The sequence below is a fragment of the Canis lupus genome, chromosome 5, assembly GCF_048164855.1.
Source record: "Canis lupus baileyi chromosome 5, mCanLup2.hap1, whole genome shotgun sequence".
Classification (NCBI taxonomy): domain Eukaryota; kingdom Metazoa; phylum Chordata; class Mammalia; order Carnivora; family Canidae; genus Canis; species Canis lupus.
The window spans coordinates 48,322,522-48,346,260 of NC_132842.1; the positions used below are offsets into that span (position 1 = coordinate 48,322,522).

The 23,739-nt window shown below is 36.2% G+C and overlaps 1 protein-coding gene, 1 long non-coding RNA gene and 1 other non-coding gene across 3 annotated transcripts in view; 1 reads left to right on the forward strand and 2 right to left on the reverse strand.

Moving 5' to 3' along the window:
• NDUFAF2 (NADH:ubiquinone oxidoreductase complex assembly factor 2) overlaps positions 1 to 23,739 on the forward strand; it is a 155,929-nt gene that overhangs the window by 99,296 nt on the left and 32,894 nt on the right. The window contains exon 3 of the mRNA XM_072826588.1: positions 16,955 to 16,995. Coding sequence (XP_072682689.1) covers positions 16,955 to 16,995 — 41 coding nt within the window. The remainder of the gene's footprint in view (positions 1 to 16,954; positions 16,996 to 23,739) is intronic.
• Positions 5,559 to 5,694, reverse strand: LOC140634542 (small nucleolar RNA SNORA23). The gene has a single exon (XR_012031982.1). It is a non-coding gene; the product is annotated as a small nucleolar RNA SNORA23 (small nucleolar RNA).
• Positions 18,724 to 22,016, reverse strand: LOC140633675 (uncharacterized). The gene is made up of 3 exons (XR_012031256.1): positions 21,506 to 22,016; positions 21,319 to 21,378; positions 18,724 to 19,906 (listed from the first exon to the last, which is right to left on the reverse strand). It is a non-coding gene; the product is annotated as an uncharacterized lncRNA (long non-coding RNA).

Consider the following 23,739-nt stretch of genomic DNA (forward strand, 5'->3'; position numbering starts at 1 on the left):
AAGCTCACCTCATTAAATGAATTTGGGTATATTCCTTTTTTGATATCCTGTAAAACTTTATGTAGAAGTAAAATTACTTTTTTAATATTTGATAGACTTTACTAGTGAAGCCATCTGGGCCTGGAGTTTTGAACTACAAATTAAATTTCTTTATTAGATTTAGGATTCTCAAAAAAAAAAAAAAAAGATTTAGGATACTCAGGTTATCTATATCTTCTTGAGTGACCTTTGGTAGCTTGTTCATTTCAAAGAGTCTGTCCATTTCATCTAAGTTTCCAATTTATTTTAAGATATTATTTATTTATTCATGAGAGACACAGAGAGAGAGAGAGGCAGAGACATAGGCAGAGGGAGAAATAGGCTCCCCCTTGGGAGCCTGATGCAGGACTTGATCCCAAGACTCTGGGATCATGCCTTGAGCCAAAGGCAGAAGCCCAACCACTGAGGTGCCCACCACCCAGGTGCCCCAAGTTTCCAAATTTTTTTGCATGATACTGATCATAATATTTTCTTATTATCATCTTAATATCTTTAGGATCTGTAGTGATATCACCTCTCTCATTACTAGTTTTTATGACTGAGTTGTGTTCCCCCAAAATCTATGTTGAAGTCTTCTTTACCTTAGCACCTCTGAATTTGGAGACTGTATTTGAAAATTGGATCTTTAAAGAAGTAATCAAGTTAAAATAAGATTATTAGGATGGGTCTTAATCTAGTATGACTGGTGTCCTTATAAAAAGAGGAGATTAGGACACAGAAGGAAGAAGACACAGGGAGAACACAACCGTCTACCAGCTGAGGTGAGAAATCTTAGAAGAAATGGACCTTGCCAACAAGGTAGCTTTCATCTGTTTCATCTGTTTTTGATCTTAGACTTCTACCTTCCAGAATTGTAAAAAATTAACTTCTGTTGTTTAAACCACTGAATGTTTGGCACCTTACTTTATTATAGCAGCCTTAGCAAACTAATACATTAGTATTGAGTATTGTTTATGATTCAGTTTTATTTCCTATTGTCAGTTATCAGGTGTATCTCCATTGAGTGTTTTTGTTTTTATAAACTACATCTTCAACATATCAAACTCTTTATTTCTGTGATGTTTCCACTTCATATAGATACAAGAACCTTACAAAGGTGTACTTCCATTTTTTCCTCTTAACATTTCTGTTATTGTCATATATTTTAGTTGTATTTGTTACAATATACTCTGTATCATTACTTTTACTTAAATAGCGAGCTAGGATTTAGAGAGGTTTATTTTTTTTAAAAAAATTTACTTATTTATTCATGAGAAACACAGGGAGAGAGGCAGACACACAGGCAGAGGGAAAAGCAGGCTCCATGCAGGGAGCTCGATGTGGGACTCAATCCCCGGATTCCAGGATCACGCCACAGTTGGAAGGCGGTGCTAAACCGCTGAGCCACCCTGGCTGCCCTAGAGAGGTTTAATCAATAAGAATATATGACATATTTATTCAGATTGTTACCATATATAATGCTCTTCATTCCTTTTTGTAGATCTAGATTTCCATCTATGATCATTTTCCTTTAGTGTCTAAGACTTCCTTTAACATTTCTTTAAACGTGAGTCTGTTGGCATTGTACTTTTCAGCTTTGATATGTCTGAAATATATCTGTCCCTTGGTGAGGGGCAGAAGGAGAGGGAGGGAAAGAATCTAAAGCAGGTTTCACACCCACCACAGACACCAACCATGGCTCAGTCTCACAATCCTGAGATGATGACCTGAGCCAAAATCAAGAATAAGACCCTTAAATGACCAAGCCACCCAGGCACCCCTGTCTGAAATATAAAGATATTTCTCTGGCTAGAGTATTCTAGGTTTGTAGAGTTTGGTTTTTTCCCTTTCAGTACTTTAAAGATACTTTACATGGTTTCTCTCAGGAAATCTATTGTCATGCTTTGCTCTGTCCCTTTTTATGTAATGTATATATTTTTCTTTTGGCTATTTTAAAGTTATTTTTTTTTAACTGGTCTTCAGCAATTTGATCATGATGTACCATCATATAGTCTCTTGTGCTGGAAGTTTCTTAGACCTTTGGATTTATAGTTTCAATCAGTTTTAGAAATATTTTGGACGTTGTTTCTTCAAATACTTTTCTCTGAGTCCCTTTCTGTCCTTCCTTTTAGTAATTACATTTACAATTTTAGGCTGTTTGAAGTTGTCTCACAGTTCACTAACACTCTGTTCATTTGTGAAGTTTATTCTCTTTGAGTTTCATTCTGTATAGTTTTTCTTGCTGTATTTTCAAGTTCAGTAATGTTTTCTTTTACAGTGTCAAATTCCTACCAGTCCATCCAGAGTATACCTCATTTCAGACATTGTAGCTTTCATCTGTTTTATATCTTCCATGCCTCTGCCTAACCTGTTCAATCTGTCCTCTAGCTTTCTGAACATATGGAGTATAGTTATAACTGTTTTAATGTTCTTATCTGTTAATTCTACCATCTGTGTCTGTTTTTAGTTGATTTTGGTTAGTTGATTTTTTTTTCTCCTGAATATGGGAAGTATTTTTTTGCTTCTTTGTTGCCTTCACAATTTCTGATTGGATGTCAGACGTTTTAAATTATTGCCTAGTTGGATACTGGATATTTTTATATTGTTAAGCTTTGTTCTGAGACACAGCTAAATGACTTGGGAACACTTTGATCCTTTCAGGGATTGCTTTTAAGATTTGTTAGTTGGGACTGGAACAGAGTTTAATTTAGAATAATTCTGCACGGCTGATTCAAATCATGGCTGAGTACTCTCCTCTGTTCCATCAGTCATGAGGTTTTCAATTGTGGGTGGTGGAAATTAATATTACTCTTGCCCCTATGTAAAATGTGAGGACTGTTCCTTCTGACCCTTTCAGGTGATTCTTTTCCTGGTCTTAAGAGTTTCTTACTTACATGAACTCATTAGTGCTCTGCTGAATACTTGATAGCAGCCTCCTGCCAATCTCCACAGTTTTCTGTCTTTGTAGCTGTCTCATGTCTGATAGTCTGTTCTGTGAATTTTAGTCACCTTGGTCTCCCTAGACTCCCAGCTCCATATGGTGGACTTTAGCAGTATCCTCTCCCCATGTCAAAGTCTGGAAACTCTCAAAGCACTAAGTGAGGCATTGTTTTGGTTTTGGTTTTGGTTTTACCATTCTGAAGGGATCACTGTATTTCTCTACTTGATGTCCACTATCTTGAAAATAATTGTTTCATGTAATTTGTCCATGTTGCTGCATGTTGGCTAGAAGAAAGCAGCTTTCTTTCAATTTGTTTAATGCATTTGAAATTCATTTTTGTGTTTGCATGAATCAGTTTATTCCTTTTTTATTGCTGAGTAGGATTTTATCATACTGATATACCAGTTTGTCCATTCACCAGCTGCAGAACATTTGGCTTATTTACACTTTATAGCACTTATAGGTGGAGCCACTCTATAAATCCGTATTTCTCTTCAGGTATAAATATATGAACATAAAATTTCATTTCCTTCTGGTAACTATCTTGAAGCAGCATTTCTAGATCATGTGGTAAGAAGAGATTCAACTTAAACTGCTAAACTGGTTTTTAACATGTCTCTACGATTTAGCTTTCCCATTAGTACTATATGGAGAGTTAAAGCTGCTCCTTGTCTTCACTAGCTGTTGGGGTTGTCAATGTCAATTAGATCCATTGGAATAAATATGTTATAGTGTCTCAATGTAGTTTTGATTTTTATTTCTCTAGTGCTTAGTCATGCTGATCATCTTTTCATGACCTTATTTGCCATTTTTATATCTTCTTAACTCTATTGTCTATTCTTCTCTTTTTGCCCAGAAGCTTTTTATTTGGTTGGGGTTTTTCCCAAATTGTTTATTTTTGAGGGTTCCTTATTTATGTTCAGTACAGTTCCTCTACCATATATGTGATTTGCAACTTTTTTCCCCCAGTCTATGGCTAATTTTTCCATTCTTTTGACGGTGCCTCTTGGAGAGCACACATCTATGATTTTAATGAAGTCCAATTTATCATTTTTTTTTCTCTTACGTATCATGATCTTGGTGTTGTAAGAAATTTTTGCTTAACCCAAGGTCATGAAAATTTTCTCCTATGATTTCTTTTAGAAATTTTACAGTTTGAGATTGTAGATTTATATCTATGATCCATTTTTAATCTATTTTTATGTATAGTGTAGGTACCATGTCATTTATTTGAATATCCAGTTTTTTCTAGTACTATTTTTGTATTGTGTTAAAATACACATAAGATAAAATTTACTGTCTTAACCATATGTAAGTGTACAGTTCAGTGGCATTAAATACATTGACTTTATTGTGTAGTCATCCCTACCATCTATCCCTTTAAGTCTTTTCATCTTGCAAAACATTAAATAATAATTCTCCATTTTTCCTTACCCTTTCCCATGCCCTGGCATCCCATCATTATACTTTGTCTTTATGATTTTGACTACTCTCCCAGAACTATTTCTGAGATGATCATTCGGGGATGCCTGGGTGGCTCAGCAGTTGAGCATCTGTCTTGGGCTCAGAGTGTAATCCTGGAGTCCTGGGATCAAGTCCCGCATCGGGCTCCCTGCATGGAGCCTGCTTCTCCCTTTGCCTATGTCTCTGCCTCTTTCTCTGTGTCTCTTATGAATAAATAGATAAAATCTTGAAATGACCATATGTTTCTCTCGGTTTTTGCACCTTTGTGAAACATCACTTGGCCATATAGGTGTGGCTATGTCTGTGTTCTCTATTCTCCCTGTGGATCTGTCTGTCCTTTTCCCTATGCCATACTTCCTTGATTACTGATACTTTGTACTAAGTCTTGAAATAGGTAATTTGAATCCTCCAATCTTTTTCACAGTTGTTTTAATTCAGGCCTGGGGCACCTGGGTGGCACAGTGGTTGAGCATCTGTCTTTGGCTCTGGTCATGATCCTGGGGTCCTAGGAACAAATCTCATATCAGGCTCCCCACAGGGAGCCTGCTTCTCCCTCTGCCTATGTCTCAACCTTTCTCTGTGTCTCTGTGTCTCTCATGAATAAATAAATAATATCTTTTAAAAAACCTTAATTAATTCAAGCCTTTTGTCATTATATATGATTTTTAGTATCTGCTTATCAGTTATTACCAAAAAACTCTTTCAGGACTTTGGGAATGCATTGAATTTATAGATCAGTTTAAAGAGTATTGAGTTTTCTTTGAACACACCATATTCTCTCCATTTTCTTAGGTCTTTCCTTCATTTTTTCATCTATAGTTTTTAGCTTACAGATCAGGCTATATTTTATTAATTTAAAATCTAAGTATTGGGTCACCTGGGTGGCTTAGTCTGTTAAGTGGCCAGCTCTTGATTTCAGCTCACATCATGACCTCTAGGTTATGGGATCAAGCCCCACATGGGGCTCCTCATTTAGCAGAGAGTCTGTTTGAGGATTTTCTCCCTCTTCCCCTCCCTCCATACTTTCTCTCCCTTCTCTTTCTCTCTAAACTAAATAAATCCTTTTGAAACACAACTTGAGTGTTTCTTTTTGATACTAGAAAACTTAACATTCACTAAAGCACATAGGAAATCACTTTATTTCAAATAAAATAACACTACACTATTATTCCAACTTACTCTTTGGCTGCATGTTTATGGGAGTAGCAAGATCTGATTGCAAAACATAAACACTGCTATCAGACACAGATGAAAGCTGCACACATCATAGCAGTATTCCTAAAAGTTTGTTAATTTTTAGGGGCTATTGCTAATTGTTTTTTATTTCAATTTCAAATTATTCATTGGTAGCACATAGAAATAGAATTTATTTTTGTATCAACCATGTACTTTTTACAACTTTGCTAATAAACTCACTTATTAACTTCGGTTTAATGTAGATTTTGGGATGTTGTCTACATAAACAATTTTTATTCTTTCTTTCCTCTATTCCACTGTTGTTGTTGTTTTTTTTCTTGCCTTCCTGTCCTGGCAAAGACCTCCATGACATAGATGATGAGAAATACTGAAAGTGAACAGTCTTGCCTTGTTCTCAATCTTAGGGGGAAACATTCAGTTTCTCACTACTAAATTTGATGTTAGCTGTAGGTTTTTATGTAGTTGCCTTCCATTAGACCAATAGAGCTCTCTTTTCTTCCTAGATTGCTGGGAGTTTGTATCATGAATGATGTTGGATTTTGTCATGTCTTTTCTGCATTTATTGAGCTGATTTTTAGGGCTATTCTCCTTCATTCTTTTAATATTGTTGATTACATTGATTGAATTTCTCTTTATTAACTCTCATTTTTTATTGTGATAAAAGATATATAACATAAAAAACTCCTTTTTTAAGTGCACAAGTCAATGGCATTAGGCACATTTGCAGTGTTGTATAATATCAACACCACCTCCAGCACTTTTCCCATCTTCCTAAAACTGAAATTCCTTACCCATGAAACAGTAACTTCCCATTGCCTCCTCCCTCCCACCACAATGCCTGACAACACTATTCTACTTTCTGTGTCTATGAACTGGACTATTCTAGGTCTCTCATCTAAATAGAATCATACAGTACTTACTGTTTTGTATCTGGCTTATTTCACTTAACAATGCCTTCAAGGTTTATTCATGCTATACCACATATCAGAATTTCATTCTTTTTTCAAGATGGATAATGTTCTATTTCCTGTATATACCACATTTATTTATCTATTCATCAGTGGACATTTGGGTTGTTTCCACTTTATAGCTGTTAAATAATGTTGTGAACATGGCTGTACAAATATTTATAGGTTTCAACCTAATTGTATAAATAATTGTGGTAAACATAAGTGGTTTTAAAACTCCATGTAAAGGGTAGAAATTGTCAGAATGATATAGAAGACAAGTATTTATATCTTGTTTTTGTTTTGTTTTAAATAGGCTCCATGCCTAGTGTGGAGCTCATCATGGAGTTTGAGCCCACAACCTTGAGATCAAGACCTGAGCTAAGATTGAAAGTCAGATACTTAACTGACTGAGCCACCAAGGTGCCCCAAAAGCTATGTATGTCAAACAATTTAACCTAGCTGACAGTTATAGAACATTACACTGAGAAATTGCAGAATACAGATTTTTTTTTTCATTTTATTTACCTGGATGGGCCACACACTCTAGCCAAAAATGTCAAAGGAGGAAATACTTCCTTATATACTTAATGTGTGAGGCCAAGTTTACCTGATACCAACTCTTGTCAGAGACAATAAAGAATACTATAAACCAATAGCCCACAAAATAATAGAAATCATTGACAGATATCCACAACAAACTGCATCCAGCAAAATATAAAAAGGGCAATATACCATGACCATGTGAGATTTATCCCGGTAATACAGGTTGGTTTAATATTTAAAGATCAACATCTCCCCATGTTCCCCACCTCCCACACGTGGTAACCACTATTCTACTTTGTGCTTCTATGAATGCAACTGTTTTATATTCCACATAAAAATAAATTATGCAGTATTTGCTTTCTGTGTCTAGTGTATTTCATTTACCATATCTTCCAGGATCATCTGATATTGTCACAAATAGCAGGATTTTCTTCTTTTTAAGGTTGAATAATATTCCATTGTAAATACGTGTGTGTGTGTGTGTGTGTGTGTGTGTGTATGTGTGTGTGTGTACCACAATTTCCTTATTCATTTCATCTGTGAATGGACACTTATGTTGTTTTCCATATCTTGGCTATTGTCAGTAATGCTGCAGAGAACACGGGAGTACAGATATCTCTTCGAGATAGTGATTTCATTTCCTGTGGATATATACCCAGAAGAGGGATTGCTAGAACATATGGTAGTTCTAGTTTTTAATTTTTTGAGGTACCTCCATACTGTTTTCCATACTGGCTATGTCAATTTATATTCCAACAACAGTATGTGATGGTTCCCTCTACTCCATATCCTCACCAACACTTGTTACCCTTTGTCTTTTTTATAATAACTGTCCTAACAGGTATGAGATGGTATCTAAATGTGGATTTCATTTGCATTTATATTCAATTTTTAACAAAGGAGAAAAACCATAGGCTAATTCCAATTGGTACAGAAAAAATACTTAACAAAATTCATCATACATTCATAATTAAAAACTGCCTGCACACTTTAATAATAGAGTTCCTTTAACTAATAAGAGCATTAAGAGGGGAAAAAAAAAACCTTATGTGTAACCTCATATTCAATGGTGAAAGAACACTTTCCCCCTAAAATAGAGAAAATAAGAATATCCTCTCACTAGTTTTTATTTCATATTATCCTGGAATATTCAAGTATGTGCAATAAGGAAAAAAAGAAGAAATAAAATAAATACAGATGAGACAAAATTCTTTTCATAGATGACATAATTGTACATGTAAACAATCTACAAAAAAAATCTACAAAATTAAGGAATGAATTTAGTAAGTTTTCAAGATATCTGGGCAATATGCTGAAGTCATTTATCTATATTCTCCTGCCAAACAGTTGCTAAATAAAATTTTTAAAATACCAATCAAAGCATTAAAAATTTAGGAATAAATTTACAAAAATATGTCTCTACAACCTGTACCTTGAAAAATGTAAAGAGAAATTCCTAAGAGAAATTAAAGGAACCCCAGATAAATGGAGAGATATATAATTTTCATGGTTCAGAAGTCAATATTTAAAAGATGTTATTGGGGCGCCTGGGTGGCTCAGTGGGTTAAGCTTCTGCCTTTGCCTCGGGTCATGATCCCGGGGTCCCGGAATCCAGCCCCACATCCGGCTCCCTGCTCAGTGGGAAGCCTGCTTCTCCCTCTGCCCCTCCCCTGCTTGTGCTCTCTCTGTATCTTAAATAAATAAATAAATAAATAAGTTATTTACCTCAAATTGATCTGTAGATTTAATGCATCCCCCAGTCAAAATACTAGTGGGCTTTTCCTTTTTATAATTATCCTAAATTTTATATTAAAATACAAAGGATCTAGGATATCTAAAACACTTCTTTTTTTCTTTACAAGTTTTCATTTAAATTCCAGTTAGGGGCAGCCCAGGTGGCTCAGCGGTTTAGCGCCGCCTTCAGCCCAGGGCATGATCCTGGAGACCCGGGATCGAGTCCCATGTCAGGCTCCCTGCATGGAGCCTGCTTCTCCCTCTGCCTCTCTCTCTCTCTCTCTGTGTCTCTCATGAATAAATAAATAATAAAATCTTTTTAAATAAATAAATAAATTCCAGTTAGTTAGCATTCAGTGTAATATTAGTTTCAGGTATAGAATTTAGTGATTCATCACTTACATACAACATCAGCATCAGGTGCTCATCACAGCAAGAGCACTCCTTAATCCCCATCAACTATTTGTTTTTTTGTTTTTTTTTTTTTTAAGATTTTATTTATTTATTCATGAGAGACGGAGAGAGAGGCAGAGACACAGGCAGAGGAAGAAGCAGGCTCTCTGCAGGAGCCTGATGTGGGACTTGATCCCCAACCCTGGGATCAGGCCCTGAGTCAAAGGCAGATGCTCAACCACTAAGCCACCCAGGCGTCCCCCCATCAACTATTTGATCCATCCCCCTACCCACCTCCCTTCCAATAACCATCAGTTTGTTCTCTGTGGTTAAGAATCTCTTGGGGAAAAAAAAATCTCTTTCTTGGTTTGTCTTTCTATTTTTTTTCCCTTTGTTTGTTTCCTAAATTTCACATATGAATGAAATCATATAGTATTTGTCTTCCTCTGACTGACTTATTTTACTTAGCATAATCCTCTGTAGCTTCATTCACGTTGTGGCAAATGTCAAGATTTCATTCTTTTTATGGCTGAGTAATATTCCGCTACGTATATATATTCCACATCTTATCCGTCAGTGGACATTTGGGCTCCTTCTATAATTTGGCTATTTTGTTAATACTGCCATAAACATTTGGGATACATGTGTCCCTTTGAATCACTGTTTTTATATCCGTTCGGTAAATATGCAGCAGTGCAATTGCCAAATCATAGGGTAGTTCTTTTTTTAGCTTTTTGAGGAAACTCCATACTGTCTAAAACAATTTTTAGAAAGAAGAACAAGGTTGGAGGATTTTAACTTTAAAAAGCTACATTTTTCAGGGATTCCTGTGTGGCTCAGCGGTTTAGCACCTGCCTTCAGCCCTGGAGTCCCAGGATCGAGTCCCGCATCAGGCTCCCTACGTGGAGCCTGCTTCTGCCCCTGCCTGTGTCTCTGCCTCTTTCTCTCTCTGTGTGTTTCTCATGAATAAATAAATTAAATATTTTTTTAAAAATAAATAAAATGAAAAGCTACATTCTTTCAAGAAAGTTTAATACCCATATAAGGATGGAATCAGACTGAGAGTTCAGAAGTATTCCTACCCTTATATGGTCTGTTAAGTTTTCAATGGAAAAAGGAAATTCTTTTCAACAACTAGTGTTAAATAGTTATATATCTGTATGATCTTTACCTCACATCTTCTCCAAAAACTCAACTTGAAACTGATCTCAGACCTAAATGTGAAAGTTAAAACTTTTAGAAGAAACATTGGACAAAATCTTTCTATCATGAGATAGTCATAGAATTAGATGTAAAAGAAAAGAAATGTAGGGATCCCTGGGTGGCGCAGCGGTTTGGTGCCTGCCTTTGGCCCAGGGCGCGATCCTGGAGACCCGGGATCGAATCCCACGTCGGGCTCCCGGTGCATGGAGCCTGCTTCTCCCTCTGCCTATGTCTCTGCCTCTCTCTCTCTCTCTGTGTGACTATCATAAATAAATAAAAATTAAAAAAAAAAATATTTAAAAAAAAAAAAAAAAAAAAAAAAAGAAAAGAAATGTAAAAGAAAAAATGATAAATTGGACTCCACCAAAATTTTTAAGTTCTCTTTTTTAAAGATAACATTTAGCAAATGAAAAGAAAGGTGAATAGAAAATTTGTAATGCATATCTGACATAGACCTTGTATCCAGAATATGTAAAAAACTCTCACAACCCAATAATAGGACAAACATCAGGATTTAAAAAGTATATGTAACATCAGTAGTTATCAAGGGATACAAATTAAAATTATAGTGAAATACCACTACATAACACTGACTAATTAGAATTTAAAAGAATGATGATACAAAGTGTCAATGAGGATGTAAAGTACCTGAAACTTTCATAAATATTTGGCTCATGTAAATGGTACAACTACTTTGGAAAATAGTTTATTCTTTATCAATTTAAATGTACACATACCCTATAATCTAGAAATTCTGCTGGATATTAAGCCAGAGATATAAAACATAGGTCTACCCAAACACTTGTACCCCAAGTTTACATAGCAGTTTTATGTATAAAAACCCGAAATTCAGAGTTGCCCAAACACCCGACAAAAAGTGAGTGGATAAACACACTCATTTTTTTTTCTAGACAGTAGAATACTATGCAGCAATAAAAAAGAATGAGCTGCTGCTATGCTTACTGTATTTGCTTTTTATTGCTCCGTATCAGTATTACCACACACTTAGTTTAAAACATTGCATATTTATCATCTCCCATTTCCTGTGGTCACAAATCCAGGCACAGCCTAGATGAGTTCTCTACTGAGGGTCTCACAAGGCTGCAATCAAGCTGTCAGCCAGGGCTGCTTTCTCATCTGAAAGTGTGATTGTGGAAGGATACACTTTCCCATATTTGTGGTTATTTGCAGCATTCATTTCTTTGCAATTGTAGGATTGTGAGCTTCAGCTCTTTACTTGATGCTGTCCAGAGGCCACCCTAAGCTCCCAGAGGCCACTGGCAGTTTCTTGCCATATGGGATCCTCCAACATGGTCACCTTTTCCCTTAAAGCCAGCAAGGGAGAGACTCCAGCAAAATAGTTGCTGAAATCTTACTTCATGTAATCATTAATTCGTAGACCTCCCATCACCTTTGCCCTGCTATCATAGAAGTGAGTCACAGGGCCTGCCTTTACTCAAGGGGAAGAGACCTTCCCCTTCACTCAAGGGGAAGAGACCCACCCCATAGGTGTGGACCTCAAGAGATGGGGGTTGTGGAGCCTATCTGGAGGACTGTGTTCTCCAGACACAGTTATGTGGATGAACTTTAACAACATTATATTGAGTAAAATAAGTTGGATACAAAAGAGTACATACTGTAAAATTCCATTTATATGAAATTGTAGATAAGGCGGGGCTAATCAACGGGGACAGAAAGTGTAGCACTAATTAGGGGCTGTAGATGGATTTCGGTGGGGGTTTGCATGTGGCTAGACATTAGGCAATTTATGGGAGTGATGGAAATGTTCTATATATAGAACAATGTTCTATACTGATTGGGTGCTGATTAGAAGATTGTATACATTTTTCGGAATTAATGGAATTGCACACTTGAAATGGTGTCACTATATTGTTTATAAATTATATCAATAAAGTGGACTAAGAAAAAAAAGAGAGGTAATAATCATGAGCATCTCAAAATATTTATCTTAAATGTGCCAACTAAATCTAATAAAATCCTTAAGATATACCCAAGGGTCAGTAATCAGAAAGTGACTCATTTCATTATGTATCATTTGAAGAATTTTCACAATTAAAAATATGGATTATTTTTATAGTTTTTTTAATAATGTATACACACCCAAAAATGGCAAAGATCATTTTTTGAAAGATGATGCTTTATTATAGTGTTGTCTTTTCCTTGAGTGAAGTAAACAACACATATTTCTAATATAATATCTTTTGGATGCAGATTTCTGACCAGCTTTCCATAATTTTAGTTCTGAATGGTCACCTTACTGGATCTAGTGATAAATGTCTCATTTATCTTAACCCCTATTGGCATGCTTCTAAAAGTGTATTAGTCATTTTCAGTGTTTATGGAAATATGAAGAATCTATGCTTCATGAAGTATTTTCTTGCCTGCTTCTTCTAGTCTCTTTCAGTGATTAATGGGAACTTTAATTTGCATGCTCACTTTTACGCTTATTATAGTGTGTTATGTTCCAATAAGAGTATTAAAGTTCAATGAAAATCTCATGCATACTGATGAGAATGCAAATGAACACTGATGAAAGAATGCTAGGATCTTAAAGCATAAACTGTCCAGTTATCTTGCTAAATTCTATTCAAACAATGGTTACATTATAATGAAGACTGATACAGAATCCACCGTACAGATATAATTAGCAATGGCAAAATCATTATATAATTCATAATTGGATAGAGGTTCAGTTCCAGATTGTTATGAGGATAAAAAAAAGAAATGTAATGGTTTGATATTAATGCTTATTTTTATTCCTTCCTCTTCCTAACCTTTGCCAACCTTCAGTAGGATATTTCCTTTGTTGCGTAGAGTGATTGGGAAAGTTAGGGATGATTATATAAATGAGTGATCACACTGAATATTTCCAGCTGTAACCGTTATTGGATACATAGCAGTATATGGGCATCAACCATCATCTCAAGAACATTTCAAGTATCTGGTTATTGTAGAATTATACAAATTTATCTCAGCAATTGCATTTATTTATCTATATAAAACAGAGATCTTTTTCCTTGAGCCATTTAAAACAAAGCTAAGGAGTCCTATATCTTTCCTGAGAGAGTAGTGTGTCCCCTGAGGGTCACTATTCTAGGCAGTTCTTAATACATTATCTGAGTTATTTTGCATTCTTCCGTGCGTGAATTTTATAAACTTATACAAAACCAGTAAACTTCAGAAAACACATAATCAGAGTTTACTCAATCTATTAATTTACCTTAGTATTTAAAAAAATTATTTAGATTCTATTGAAGTATTTTTCTAACCTTACCAAAAAGCTGAAAATGCTGTTTTATAGACTCATCGATAAGATGGGTTGTTAAGTTGTTTTTCTCATGGTAATAGTAAGTATGCCTTGTGCTCTTATATATTTCAGCTTGATCTCATGCCAGTAGTATGTGTTCACAGACTCTCAAATACATGGTATTCATTAGTAAAAAGTATAATAGTTAATAATGATTTTTATTTCAGATAATATGAAAGTGTTTTTGAATCAAAGTGGATATCTTGCTACAAGGCTTTACTTCTTGGTAGCCCTAGTACAAGGGTTGGCAAACTTTCTTTAAAGGGCCAAATGATAAATATTTTGGGCTTTGTGGGTTCTACTGTTTCTGTTACAATTACTCAACACTGCTGGTGTAGCACAAGAGCAGCCATAGATGATATGTAAACAACTAAGTGTGGCTGTGTTCCAATAAAACCTTATTTACTGACACTGAAATTTGAATTCTATGTAATTTTCATGTGTCATAAAATATTGTTCTTCATTTGCTATTTTTTTTTCAACCATTTAAAAATGTAAAAACAAGCTGTGGGTTGAATTTGGCTTGCAGGCTGTGTAGTTTTCCGACCTCACCCTCACAGTTGATTTTTCTGAATTAGTTTTCTAATCTAATTTAAAAATAAAGATTTACTGCTTAAAACCTTTTAGAGATATATGGCTTGTGTTGAATTATTTTTAAAAAAGTCTCTGTCCTAGAAAAAAAGTCCATAAATAAAGTTAAGTAACTTTTATTTTAACCATAAAGAGGCAGTTGAAAATTCCATAAAGCACTTATTTCCTTGATTGCACAGAGGAGTCTATTGCTAAGCTGGATTTTCTAACACAGGCAGTCTCATTATGACAAATATTCATATATTGGAAGTATTTCATAGTGGATGTATTCATTCAACAACTGTATTAAATACCTGCTGTTTGGAGGCATTTAGGCAATAGACACATAAATATCCCATAGATGTATCTTGCCCCTGACAACATTACAAGCCTAACAAGGAATATAAAATCTGTACAAGTTGTGGCTAGAAATGGACCAAATGGGAGTAGAAGCCAAGGAGAAACAGAATGCAGGAAAGAGCAACAAGGGTAGCAACTCAGAAGTAGGAGTAGATAAGTTTAAAATGCTGGGACTGTATTAAAAATACATCTGTGTGATTAGTGCAAGGCATACAGTTGAATGTTGCCATCTGTACCCCAACAGCCATTCAGTACTGGCCTTGTCACAAGGACAGTTCCTGGTGCTATGGCTTGGATGACAGAAGGCAAGGTGGTGGAGCTGATCTGAAGAGAAAATAGCTGGTAACCAGACAGAGGTCAGGTTTTAAAGCCAGTTGAACAAGGGTTTGATTCCCAGGATATTACTTAATAATTATCTGAGTTTAGGTAGATTGCTTCACCTTTGTGAACCTCAGGTTCCCAATCGGTGAAATGGGGTCAAAAAATCTTATTTTCTGACATGTTACAACCTCTTCCTCTTTCTAGTTTTGTGTTCTTTGCTTGTTGCTTACTGAAATTTGAGAGGCTGCTTAGTAGAACATGGATAGCTTTTGGAGCTAGAGACAAGGTCAAATCTGGACTCAAATGCCACCATTACCACTTAATGTATAAATTTGAAAAAGTTATTTGATTTCTCTATTAAATAAGGATACTTCATAATTTTGTAATGAAAACTTAAATCAACTAAAGCAATTGAACAGTTTTCTACATTTTAAAGACCAAATTCATAAAGTATATTTTTTCACAGTAATCTTTCTATCCCCATTGGCCAAGTAGCTATTATTGGTCTTAGTTTTTTGTGGGGTTTTTTTTTTTTTTTTTTTTTTTTGTCTGTTATAAAAGACGTATAGGTTTCTGGAATAACAGTGGTAATGATAGTATTAAATTAGACTTAATGCTTTCTGTATGCCTACTGTATGTAAGAATTTATAGATACCATTTCATATAACTTTCACAACAACTCTAAAATGTAGATACTGTTATAATTTGTATTTTACAGATGGGAAATCTGATTTGTAGGAAATTAAATAGCTTCCCCCAGGTGACATAGCTAGTAAGCTATGAAGTTGGGATTTGAACCCAGAACATCTGATTGTATTCTCCTAAACATCGTAGTGTATGTCTTCCATGTGATTCTGATGCACTTCCCTAGAGGCACCTGCCTGACTTCCTATTGCTGTAAAGCATCAGGTACTCACTTGAATTCAGACGATTATGAGGTCTGATTTTAGATAAGGAACTCTCCATTCTTTAATAAGCTCCCTATGCCATTGTATTTTTTTTAGTACACAAATCATGACATCATTTTTTTTTTAAGATTTTATTTATTTATTCATGAGAGAGAGGCAGAGACACAGGCAGAGGGAGAAGCAGGCTCCATGCAGGGAGCCCAATGTGGGACTCAGTCCCGGGTCTCCAGGATCAGGCCCTGGGCTGAAGGCAGCGCTAAACCCGTTGAGTCACCTGGGCTGCGCCTGACATCATATGTTTGTGTGTTTGTTTTCTGTTCCCCTTCACTAGTATGAATGCTGCAGGAGAGGAAGAAATTCATGTTTGGTTCCTTCTTGTATGCCCAGCACCTAAAACAACATGTAACGGTGTTGTGCCCGATTGCGAATCCAAGAAACCACCAACCACCAAGGAGCCGACATTGATGCAAACACACGAGGGTTTATTTACAAGCTCGAGCTTGGGTCCAAGTGTACCCGACACAGCAGAGCAGGGACTTGGACCCCGAGGCTAAGAGGCGTAGGAGCTTTATAGGGGCCAGTGGCCAATGGGATTGTAACATACGCAGAAAGTTGCACAGTCATGTCAGTCCACACGCAGGTGGCCAATTGAATTACATCTTACCCTATAGTATCCATTTGAGCTGGCCTATTATTTTGGTCAGAATTGGCGAGCAGTTTTGGCGGGCACAAGGTGGGGTTATATTGTTATGAGCCGATTTCCGATTAGGGTGTGCCCAGCGGCTTGACTAGGGGGGGGCAGCGCCTTAAGCAATAAGCAGGTCATGTGGGGATCATACAGGAAGTGGTGGGTGCAGCACAAAATGGAGTTAGTCCTGCTCTGCTTGTCCAGGGGTAGGGGATTTTTGTTAAATTTCCTGGGTCTCACAAACAGGTGCTAATAAGTATTTGTTTCATGCGTGAATGAATAAAATGTTTGTGCAAATTATCAGAAACTTACATTTAGTATCATTTTTCTTTCTAGCTTGGATTAGAAAAACAAGAAAGACTCCACCTACTATGGAGGTAAGAATACACAATCAAAGTATTCAAATAGCATGTTTTTATACTACTGTGTTTCTCAACTGAGAGTTTACATAAAGCATTGGAATAAATATTATGCATCTTAAAAAAAAATATTATGCATCTTCCCAGAGTGTTTATTTTACTCCACAGAAAACAATTTAAAACATCTTTATAATAAAATAAATGCACAAGTTATGGAATATAACGTGAAATTCGTATTTCATGTTTAAATGAAATAAGAAAAATGCAATACAAAATAAAAATACATTTTAGAAAGTTTAGACTTAGAGCAACTTGCATCAGGATGTTTGGCCTGGTTCCTGGGAACTGTGTTCTGATATGGGTGTTTGGTGGAAAATCTGAGAAACACTGAATCTCATGGTCCCGTCCAAGTCATGTCTGCTTATTTTGCCCTTAACTTTATGGCAAATGTAAAATTTTATAATTTTACATATATTTAACTCTATCAAATATCTGAAGAAACTTTAAAATATATAATTAGCATATGACATGTAACACTCAGTAATTAATAGTTGAATTTTTATTTTATACTTTAAAAACAGTTTTGGTAGTATGCAGAATAAAAAGTATAGCAATGCTGCAGTGTATGTATTTTTAAAACATGGTTATTTCATAATTTTTATTTTAAAACAACAGTATAAAGTGTTCTAAATTATTTTGTAAGAAATGTATTTCGTAAGAGGAGAATTTCCAAATTCATTAGTGTACCGTCATTTCCTTTTCTTCTATTTAAGACTCCCTTCCTGTTTTCTTTTCCCTCTTCCATCATTACTATAACCCTGCTGACGACAGAAATGAGCTCCAATACTCAAGCCCTATTTGTTGAGAGGTAGGGTACTCTAGGGCAGAATTCACGATGACCCATAAATTAGCATACTTATGCTCCATTTCTCCTTTACTGACTCCATCAGTGTTTGTCAGGCCAGGGTCTGAATGAGTGCATCCCTAAGCCCATTTCAACTGTGCGTGTTGCTTCCACTTTGGCCCTGCCCTACTCTTCTCAGATCCTTCTTTCTAATATCAGTGAACCTTGGAATAAAAAGGAAGAAAAGTCATTGTGATCCAAGATTCAGAAGCATCCCCAGTGGTTTACAGTATAAGTATCATTAAGGAGCCCTCCAAAGTCCCCTTCTCTTGGCCATAATAAGAGCTCCTGTTCTCAAAACTAAAAATGTTTCTTCTATCCTTAGAACTTTCAAAGTCTAATTCCATGGAAACATTGATATGCAAAGTAATTAGATGGAGAAACCTGCAACAATCAGGCCTAAAACAGCACCCCTGTAAATTTCAGGTAATCCCAACATTTCAAACAAGCTCGAATCAGAACAATGAGACCAAGTCATTCTGTCCATGGTGCTCACATTCTTGAGTATCTAAAAAGGAGCCTTCCCTTGCCTCTTTTCTGAAGTTCTATCAGTCTTATCCTTCTTTATGCTCTTCTGTACCCTCCCAGCATACACACACACACACACACACATACACACATACACCTTTCCCTCCCTCTGATCTTTTCCATTGTGTTTCAGGAATTTCTTTCTTTGTTAGCAAATTACCCTTCACCTTTAATATTAGGAACTTTCCCTACCACAAAGCCTCAACTGAAATCTGCCTGCGGTCTGAAAGATAGTGAGCCTCTTCATGCTCATTTTACCACAACCCGCAAAAAGAAAGTGGGTTTAATAAAAAAGTACCTCTTTCTGTCCCTAATCATGTCCAAAAATATTCTTTTACTTTGTGGGCCCAGGGGAGCATAGTAAGTAACTTTGCAATCTAAGTATACTTTTATCCACCTGTTTATACTTTTTGCCTCACCAACCTCTGGGCCACTCCCCACAGTGATGGTAGAGATGAGAACCAAACTTAGAGGGATCCCTGGGTGGCTCAGTGGTTGAGCGCCTGCCTTTGGCCCAGGGCATGATCCTGGAGACCTGGGATCGAGTCCCACATCGGTCCCCCTGCATGGAGCCTGCTTCTCTCTCTGCCTATGTCTCTGCCTCTCTCTCTCTCTCTGTGTCTCTCATGAATAAATAAGTTAAAAATCTTAAAGAAAAAAAAAGAACTAAACAGATTTCTCCTTCAGGCCTTCCCAAATCTTCCCATTCAGTTTTGTGTTGTTTTTTTTATAATTTCTTCCACACTAAATATCCCTACCTCAAGTGAACAACCACTTCCACAGCCACACCTTAGTTCTTATCACCAAACACCATTCTACCACTAAAACTTGTAAACTCTTAAGTTCCAGATTCTACATGTCATATTAAGAGAATAAAATCTACTTAATGTAAAATAAGACAAGTATACAGAAAACCACAAGAATTAAATGTATAGCTTAATGGATTATTATAAGGTGAATTCCACACAGGTCAGAAACAACTTTGTCAGCTGCTCCAGAATCATATGCCCTGTCTCAATACAACCTCCTCCAAAAGAAACCCTGAACCTGACTTTACAGGTTTTCATTTTCTCACAGTTTTAAATAATTTGACCGCCCAATGTCCATTATAGTTTAGAGTTGTCCATTTTATTAAAAATTCATATTTGATTTAAATCTCTGTCAATCTGTGTGGTTCTCCTCCTCTTTTTTTTTCTTCTCAATTTGTCTGTTGAAAAACCCAGCCCATTTGACCTATAGAGCTTGCCACAGTTTAGATTTTGTCAATTTTGTGTTCCTCATCTAGTTCAGTAGGTTCCTATCTCTTCTGTCTTTCCATTAGGCAGCTGGACCTAGAGGCTGGACACTCATGTTTGATCTTTTTGTCAAGACTGTAGAAAATGTTTGACAAGACTATGGCAGAACACACCTGGTTTTCTCTCTTTTTGTGATCTTCACAGTTGCTTTTGCTTAATGCCTGTATCAATTCATCGGAAACAACCTCCTAATCTTGCATGCCTGTTAAAAGTAGTTAGTTTTCAAGACATTACCAATCATTCGAGCTCTCTACTTTTTTTCACGTCTCTTAGTGAGCTCCCACCCCAAAGAGACTCTTGTCCCTTTCACCTTTACACTATGGCTAAAGGCCAGCCAGTAATGGTTAAAATGCCATTTACAGTAGCATCAGAAAACATAAAATACCCTGATATAAATTAAGCAAAATATATGCAAGACATGTACACTTAAAACTACAGAGTGCTGGTGAGAGAAATTGAAGAAGACCTAAATTAATGGAGAGAAATATCTGTTCATGAGTTGGAATATTTAATATTGCTGAAATGTTAATTCTTCCAAATTGATCCACAGCAGTAATTCTTATACTTTATCATGCATCAGAATCACTAGGAAGACTTGTTAAAACACAGGCTGCAGGGTCCCAGCCCTGGAGTTTTTGATCCACTAGGTCTGGGATAAGGCCTGAATATTTTCATTTAGAACAAGTTCCTTGGTTGTGCTGATGCTACTGGTCCATACTTCGTGAACCACTGATGTAGAGAGTCAATCAAATATAAAATCCAATTAAAATCCCATCAGACTTGTAGAAATCAAGATATATATGAATTCTAAACTGTATTGGAAGATGCAGAGGCTCCAAAGTAGCCGAAAGCAAACATGAAAAAGGAGACAAAAGTTAGAGGGCTTACACTGTCTGGCATTAGGAGTTACTCTGTAAAAAAAAAAGTAAAAAAAAAAAAAAAAAAAGGAGTTACTCTGTAGTAATTACTATAATAAGACAGTGTGGTAGTGGCATAAGGATATATAAATAAGTGAATGGAAAAGAATAGAGAATCCAGAAGTAGGCACTATACAGCCAGTTGGCTTTTGACAGTAGCACCAAAGGAACACAATTATAAATGGAAAGTTTTTTGTTTTGTTTTGTTTTGTTTTTTAAAGGAAAGTCTTTTCAACAGATGGTGCTAGAATAATAATGTCCATTTGGAACAAAATAAACGTTGATCCCTACCTGACATCATGTGTCAGTATTAATGCAAGATGGAGCATAGACTGAGCATAAAGGCTAAAACTTATAATGCCTCTAGAAGGAAACATAGTGGAATACCTTCACAACTTTGCGATAGGCAGAACATAGAAATCACTATCCAGAAGGGAGAAACATTGACAAATTAAACTTAACCAAAGTTAAAAACTCTGCTTATCAAAAGGGAACATTAGGAAAGCAGTAAACTAGGATGCAATAATCACAGTCCATGTATTTGACAAAGGACTTGTATCTAGACTACATAAAGAACACCTCAACTCAATGATTTGAAAGAAAAAAAAAGACAAAGCTAATAAATTTGGGTAAAAATCTTAAACAGTCACTTCATAAGATACAAGAATGATCACTAAGCATATGAAAAGATACTCACCATCTCTAGTCATCAGGGAAACCACAATGAGATGCCACAACACTGCACACCCATGAAAAGCTAAAATTCAAAAGATTAACAATAACTGTAACTAAAGCACCCATACTTTTCATGCAGTGCTGGTTGTTGTGAAAATAATACAGCCACATTCAAAAACTGACTGTTTATTACAAAATCAAATACATACCTACCCTGTGACCCCACATTTTTTTTCTCCTGGTCTCTTTGAAGCCTTGAAGGAATAAAGTTTTAGGCATACTTCTTGGGAAGCTCTATCCAAAAGAAGGTCTAATTGCTTGGCAGGCCATGGCAAGGCCTCCTGATATGTGCCCAGTCCAATTTTCTTACTTTCTTCCTTCTGCTTATTACACCTTGCTGTTTCTCAGGTTTACTGTCTTTTCCCTTTCTCATCAGCTGGCACAGTTCTGCTCATGCTTAATTACCTTTAAAATTCTTTGATGCTTTCCTCAACTGTTTTCTCAACTTTTTATCTCATAGAGTTAATTACTGCCTTGTACAGCTGTATACCCTTTGAATTCTGTATTGTATCTTTGTTTTAGTTGTCCATCTTTCTGACTATATTGTGAGCTCTGTGGCACAAGGATAATGTCTCATTCATTTGTATGTCATCGGCACCTAACACAGAGCCTGATTCATTATTAGATAGGCTTTTGTTGACAGAATTAGAACTCTCAGTGCCATGTCAGTGTACTACATGGTTTCCATGACAGAGTTCGAGTTTCTGACAACCAACTATAAAATGATCCTATAAAATTGAACATATTATGAAGGTGAGCATTGCCTGTACTGCTATGCTAGCAATCCACATTTCACTGCAGGTTTCCAGTATAGTACAGCACCTGTTCATCAGCATGGTACAAGTTGAATTAACGTTTCACAAAATTAATGAGGTAGGGATCCCTGGGTGGCGCAGCGGTTTGGTGCCTGCCTTTGGCCCAGGGCGCGATCCTGGAGACCCGGGATCGAATCCCACGTCGGGCTCCCGGAGCATGGAGCCTGCTTCTCCCTCTGCCTATGTCTCTGCCTCTCTCTCTCTCTCTGTGTGACTATCATAAATAAATAAAAATTTAAAAAAAAAAATTAATTTAAAAAAAATAAATAAATAAATAAAAAATTAATGAGGTAGACTTTTCCTAGTGGTGACTATATTCCACTAGAAATCACATATAGCAAATATTTTTAAATATTGCTTCTCCCTTCATACTGACAAAACTGTAGAAAACAAAATAAAGTTTTCCATTTAAAAAAAATGTATAAACATATTGCCAAGTTTTCACAAAATACATGATTCAGCGATAGGTTTACAGACAGTAGAAGAATGCTGTAATAATAGACCTCACCTACTTCATTTTTAATACATATGAAGAATGCTGTAATAATAGACCTCACCTACTTCATTTTTAATACATATGCTCCATAAGATAGCAAGAGGAAATTCTAGAAACCAGTAGAAAATGGAGTTGGAGATGGTGATGCTGTAGTCAAACAAAAGATTTGGGTAGCTAGGTAGGATAATACTTCACAGTAACTTGTTTACTTGACCGTGTTCTTAGATCTGAGCTAGAAGCTATAAACTCACTTTTGTCCACGTCCAAGATAATTTGGCTCTAAAAGGTATCACACTGACTAAAAAACATGTGAGTTTGAAAGAGTTGCCAGAATTTCAGTTTTTTAATTTACAATAGAAATTCAGCTGGCGCAGGAAAAAAGCAGTAGGTTACCTGGTTGAGTATAGCATTATATAAGGGGAATTAAGAAAAATAAATGTTTAATTGCATCAGGCCTAAAACCGCCTGTTCTGTCCATCTCACAATAGGGATAATCTGACCCATAGGAATGGAAATATTTATTTATTTTTTTTTTTTTTAAATTTTATTTATTTATGATAGTCACAGAGAGAGAGAGAGAGAGAGAGGCAGAGACACAGGCAGAGGGAGAAGCGGGCTCCATGCACCGGGAGCCCGATGTGGGATTCGATCCTGGGTCTCCAGGATCGCGCCCTAGGCCAAAGGCAGGCGCCAAACCGCTGCGCCACCTAGGGATCCCAGGAATGGAAATATTTAAATAGAATTGGCCACAGTTCCCAGCATCTGTCTCCATCCTAGGAGTAACCTTATGATTTAGAATAGAAAAAATTGCTACATGCTGGTTGAGGCTTTTGCTTTCAGGGACACACTATTTGTATGGATTGCCAGCATTTGTCTCTATGATTGTCTTTTTTTCTTTGCTTCCCCATTCTGACTGACATATTATTTCTTTGGCTCTTTCAGTGGTTATATTATGATCAAATGTTGCTGTTCTTTCATTTATTCTTTTCTGTTCTTTCATTTATTCTTTTCACATCTCTGTTCTGGCCTTTAATGTGTTGATCTTACAGTTTAACTTGCAGTGAGGAATCTT